Here is a 6,000-nt window from a genome sequence, read left to right on the forward strand (position 1 = left end):
CATTTTTTGGGGATGAGGCTTCCACCTTTGTCCTGGAACTTCATAGATAGCAGAAAATGATCCCAGCGGCATTACTTGGTGGTGGTTGGGTCCTGAAGGATGGTTAATGAGATGGGTATTGAGGAATGGTCTTCAGAGGTGGGTCCCTGGGATAATCTTGGGGGTTGGGTCATATTGTATTAGGTGGGTCATAGTCTTGCTGTCTCTTCTGTTACCCTCTGTGTTCTTTCCCTTAGGCAGCTGTGTCTTCTTTTAAATGCTGAGAACATCTTCCACTCCATGGCAGACATCTTGCTGCGGGAGGAGGATCTGAAATTCGCATCTACCATGGTCCAAAACCTGAACAGTATTTTACTGACCTCCTCTGAACTCTTTCAGCTGCGGAATCAGCTCAAAGACTTGCAGACCCCGGTATGTGTGTTCATAACTGTTCTGGTGAATCTTCCCTTCACATAGGAGTCACGCTTTTCTATGACAGACTTTTAAGGACACCAACTTTGCCATAGTCTTTGCCAATGTATAATGGATATTTATGGATGACACATGAGAAGTAAAAGGAATATCGTGTGCTGTACAAAGTACTATAAATGTTCTTCATATGACACAAATGTGCTGGAGTTCCAGTTACGATACCTCATACCACAGTAGGAGGGATGGGGCATCTACTTCTGCAGTACTTGGGAAGGGGGGACATTGCAGTCCGCAGTGGGGGTGGGAGAGGTCTCTGATTCCACATTGTGGGGAGGGGGGTCTTGAAATCCGCTTCGGCTGAGAGAGGGGATCTAGTCTTGCACTGCTTGGGAAGGGGCTTCAAGCTCTGCGGTGCTGGGGGAGGGGGCCTCTAATTCTGCGGTGCTGGGGGAGGGGGCCTCTATTCTGCAGTGCTGGTGGAGGGGCCTCTAGTTCTGCAGTGCTGGTGGAGGGGCCTCTAGTTCTGCAGTGCTGGTGGAAGGGGCCTCTAGTTCTGCAGTGCTGGTGGAGGGGCCTCTAGTTCTGCAGTGCTGGGGGAGGGGCCTCTAGTTCTGCAGTGCTGGTGGAGGGGCCTCTAGTTCTGCAGTGCTGGTGGAGGGGCCTCTAGTTCTGCAGTGCTGGTGGAGGGGCCTCTAGTTCTGCAGTGCTGGGGGAGGGGGCCTCTAGTTCTGCGGTGCTGGGGGAGGGGGCCGCTAGTTCTGCAGTGCTGGGGGAGGGGGCCTCTAGTTCTGTGGTGCTGGGGGAGGGGCCTCTAGTTCTGCAGTGCTGGTGGAGGGGCCTCTAGTTCTGCAGTGCTGGTGGAGGGGCCTCTAGTTCTGCAGTGCTGGGGAGGGGCCTCTAGTACTGCGGTGCTGGGGAGGGGCCTCTAGTACTGCGGTGCTGGGGAAGGGGCATGTATTTCTGCAGTTTTGGGAAGGGGCATGTAGTTTTGCAGAGCGCAAGAGGGGTGTAGATTTGATTCTAATTTATTGTTGGTGCAGTGTGTATCTTGTCATACAGTGCTGGTGGGCAGAGGTATCTTGTCCCACATTGTGATGGTGTTTTTCCTGGTGTGCTGATACTTGTTTCTTCCAGGAGAGTTGTAACCTCTTTTGCTGCCTTTACCGCTCTTGGTGTCACAGTCCCGTGGCCACAGTGTCGCTGTGTTTCCTCACCCAGAACTACCGGCACGCCTACCACCTCATCCAGAAGTTGTATCCTTTGCTGTTCTGCTCTTAGTAAGGGGCTACTCCTCTCATGGTTCTTGTTCCTTGACCTTCTTTCTATAGTGGAGATCTAGAGGTCACTGTGGATTTCCTGACTGAAGTGGATAAGTTGGTTCAGCTGATAGAATGTCCGATCTTCACATGTGAGTGCGTCCAGATCAGCCCCGTACACAGCCCCCCAGCGTTAGGCGGGAAATAGAGCAGAAGTGATGAGACGGCTGCACAGGGGGATTCTGAGGAGAGCATGTCGGGTCAGAAGAGAGCAGCATCACATGGAAGGAGTAGGCATGTACAGTCAGATTGAGAAGGAAGGGGCATATGAAGCCAAAGGGGGGCATGTACAGTAGGAAGGGGGACATGTACAGTCAGAGGAGGTCATTTATAGTAAGAGGATTCAGTGGTGGTGGTTGGCGGGGCAATAACATCCAGTTCTAATTTATGAGAACATGATTAGTGCACAAAACCCTCTTCAGTCTTATTTCTATAGGGAGTGTGGCTGGGGTATTACAGTTCATGATGTTTACCTCTGACCTGTCTATTCCCTGTAGACCTGCGGCTGCAACTCCTGGATGTGGAGAATCACCCGTACCTGATCAGAGCACTCTATGGGCTGCTCATGCTGCTGCCTCAAAGCAGTGCCTTCCAGCTGCTGTCACACCGACTGCAGTGTGTCCCAAACCCTCAGCTCATGAGATCAGGGTAAGTCTAGAGAATACACTGTAACAAGCTCTGCATTTGTGGGAGCAGCACTTAACAGATATTGACCTGCAGGGTAAAAATGTTGAAGTTTCTCCCTCTTCTCTCTGCAGGAACCCTGAGCCTGTACCCTTGAGCTCTCCAAAATCAGACTCTGAGAGGATAGACTACACCGAACTGCTGCAGCACTTCGAGAAGGTTCAGAACAAGCACCTTGAAGTAAGACACCAACGAGCTGGGGACATAATGGAGCGTCGCCTGGGACAGTGACTCCACTCCATAGGCATTTTTCTCCTTCCCACCCTGTGAAAAGCTACAACCCCTGATGCTTTACAGGTCGAACCCTAGGCTCCAGCAGCCATGGCCTCAGCTGTGTTCAGGGGTTGATGGGCTGATATGACTGCACTAGATCAGGGTTTCTTAGCAGAAGCTGTGAGAACCTCAGGCCTGTCTGATGGTTCAGGGGTATGCTCCCGGTCAGTGGTCACAGCACATAGGACAACACCTAGACAATGGATCTTCACTGTGTTTTGTGAGATCTGTATATCGTCAGGTGAGGTCACCATCAAGGATCCACAGACAGGATAGAATGGAAGCATCTTCTGGTCACTTGTCTTAAGTCATTTTTTTTTTATATATGATTTGATTAAAGTGTGAGACATCTCTTATATGAAGTCTTTTTCTAGTTATAATCTACAAATCTTCCACAGGAATAGAGGAAAGACTCAATGAGGTGTGTGTGTCTCCACCTCTCACCTGCGATTATACCAGCGCATAATCCTAGCTCCCACCTATCCAAGCTGTTGTGCAGGATCAGATTGTGTTGTCATCTTATAGTGTGGGTATCTCCCCCAGGATATCTGATCATTCATTTGCTCTAGTAATGCAGAACTAAAATGTTGTTAGTTTATTAGTATTTCATCCATTGCTTCAATTTGGGGTAAATCTGCACACTCTCTCCCATAACCCCTGACTAGGGGACTGGGCATTTTATGGGGTTCATTTCTTTGGGTGATCACAGGCCTCCCGTCAGCAGGGGATGGTCCTGAAGGACAGCGGGGTCAGGCAGGGGGAGGGGGAAGCTGGTTCCCATGGCTCAGAGACGGTTCTCACGGCTTGGGCTTTGTGCTGGGGCACAGTCATTGTGCGCCTGTATTTATGTAACCGCACAGCTGCAATTAACCCCTCAGCTGCTGCTGCTTCTGCACACAGCTTATCCTGACCTAATTAGCTGCCATCAGCTGGAGAAGATACCAGAGAATAGTTCTGGGGGTGTCCCGGAGTGAGCATGGGCATTAACTATTGCGGAAAAGCACTTCTCTTATTCTATACGAATCCCATATTCTATACGATGTTAACCCAGTCAATAAATTGTTGTTCAGAAATGTGGAAGAGCTGGATGATAACCCTTGTGAAGAAGACAACATGGACACCCAGCTTTCCTAAAAACATATATTTTTATTACTCCTGTCTACTACTGCCCTTTAGTTTCATGACCCGCCTGTGTAGATAGTAGACATGATGTTAGAGCATGCATGTCTGATACCTGAAATTTAGGGGGGACCTAAGGGTGATGAGGAACTGCTATGCCACTGCCAACCAATACCAGAGAGGGTATGGAATCTGACATCTACCCGATGACATGGGAAAATAAGTGTCATGAAGCTAGGTCTCAAGCTGTAATATAGAAAGCATCATACTACATGGGGCACAAAACAATGTACACTGCAGGGAGGGGCTTATACACACTATGGCAGTGTTTCCCAACCAGGGTGCCTCCAGATGTTGCAAAACTACAACTCCCAAGCACTGCCCCTTATGCCAACTCTGCTTGACCCACACTCACAATAGTCATTTGAGGTACACTGACCCCTTGGAAGGCTGACAAGCCACTCACCCTGCTTTAGAGTACACTCATAGTCTTGTAACTAGCAGCGGATTACGCTACTATTTATATGAACGAGTCTGCTAGCAGTCTGCAAATCTGACACTATTGCGGACTGTCTGCAGGCCCATACAAGTTGTGATTTAACTCATAGTGGATTTCCCGCAACAGGAAGCCCGCTGCTAGTTTCAAGTGTATGAATGCACCCTAAAACCACCAAGAGGGATAAGCTAATTGCATTTCGCTTATTATCCTGGGTGGTTTTAGACAGAGAATATCTGGACCTTACCTGCTCAGAACTTCTAGCTTTAATGATAGGCATAATCTATAGTGTAGGGGCCTTTCCAAAATAAGATCACCTTAATGTAATGAGCTGGTAAACGCAATTTGGCCAAATGATATGCCACAAATCTCTTATCTTTTCTCTATAGCAGTATTGCAGTTTAAAATGTTTCATATTATATATGTATATTACCACTATTCAGACACAGTCAAAGTAAACATTAACAGCCAGAGACTCACAGATAAAGTCTTCTCTGACTGGTCAGTGTCGTTCTTTTTGGTTTACATCTCCATTCGACGGAGATGACCATGAAGGATTATAGCTATGTCTCAACTACTACCACATTCTGTGCTCTTTAAAGGTATGTCATATGTTGTGCCTCCTATGTACAGTACTGCCATCTATGCTGCCCCCTCAATAAAATACTTGTACATACTGTGTCTTGAATACAATATTGTCTTATACTATATCTTGACTGCAACTCTGTGATACATGATGTCCCCTAAATAGAATACTGTCATACACTGTGCCCCAATCTCAATTTTGCCACTGTGCCCCCTGAAACAATCAATCAATGTTACTGTGCACCCTCAAACAATTATTGATGTCACTGCACCTCTTATAAATTGTGCCACTGCCCCCTAACTCTACTACTGCTCCAATAAACTGTGCCTCTCCCCTCACATTGAAGTATACCACTGCCCCCTTTATGAACTGTGCCAGTCCCCTTATTATGCCACTGTCTCAGTCAGAGCTGTAGCTGCCATGAGGCGACTGAGGCAGTCGCCTCAGCCGCAACTACAGCCTCTGTTAAGGGGGCTCCCACCATGGACCATGGCGGCCGCCACAGTGTGCAGGCCGGGTCCCCTCAGGCAGCTGCGCTTCTATAATGGAGCGGAGGCGCAGACATGCTCCCAAGGTGCTGACTTTCTTACCTCAGAGCGGGCCGTCACGTCAGTGTCGAAATTTTTCGACAGAGAAGAGCGTGCGGCCGCTGCTGCTGAATGTCGCAGTGCCAGGCGGAAGGCTTCTTGTTGAAAACACCTTCCACCCACCACCATATAGGTAATCCCCCCTCCCCCCCCCCCTGCCAGTGCCACCATATACCTATAGTTAACCCCCCCCACCTACTTCCCTACTCCCCACCTGCCTACCCTAATAACCCCCCCTCCTCACCTGCCTACCCAGCTAACAACCCACCCCCGACCCCACATACCTAACCACCCCTTCTACCTATTTACTGCATCCTTAGGATCTGCCGCCAAAGGACACCTACAGGGTGCCTTTAGATGTGCGGGTTGCTGCGCATGGGCGGTGTACTCGCACACATTGTGGCCGCTTCCCCTGCTCACTGATCCTTAGTTATATCCTGTATTATACTCCAGAGCTGTACTCACTATTCTGCTGGGGGAGTCACTGTATACATTCATTACATTACTTATCCTGTATGATCCTGTATT

At 48.9% G+C, this 6,000-nt stretch overlaps 1 protein-coding gene across 2 annotated transcripts in view; it reads left to right on the forward strand.

Moving 5' to 3' along the window:
- The window catches only part of VAC14 (VAC14 component of PIKFYVE complex), a 59,446-nt gene extending 54,398 nt beyond the window's left edge, over window positions 1–5,048 (forward strand). The window contains exons 15-19 of one of the 2 annotated variants that reach the window (XM_056525418.1): window positions 237–411; window positions 1,546–1,664; window positions 1,740–1,819; window positions 2,225–2,375; window positions 2,486–5,048. In XM_056525418.1, coding sequence (XP_056381393.1) covers window positions 237–411; window positions 1,546–1,664; window positions 1,740–1,819; window positions 2,225–2,375; window positions 2,486–2,642 — 682 coding nt within the window. In that variant the 3' untranslated portion in view covers window positions 2,643–5,048. The remainder of the gene's footprint in view (window positions 1–236; window positions 412–1,545; window positions 1,665–1,739; window positions 1,820–2,224; window positions 2,376–2,485) is intronic. The other variant, XM_056525417.1, reaches the window with a different exon arrangement.
- Window positions 5,049–6,000: the final 952 nt, after the last annotated feature.

This window comes from Hyla sarda, chromosome 6 (assembly GCF_029499605.1).
Source record: "Hyla sarda isolate aHylSar1 chromosome 6, aHylSar1.hap1, whole genome shotgun sequence".
NCBI classification, from domain to species: domain Eukaryota; kingdom Metazoa; phylum Chordata; class Amphibia; order Anura; family Hylidae; genus Hyla; species Hyla sarda.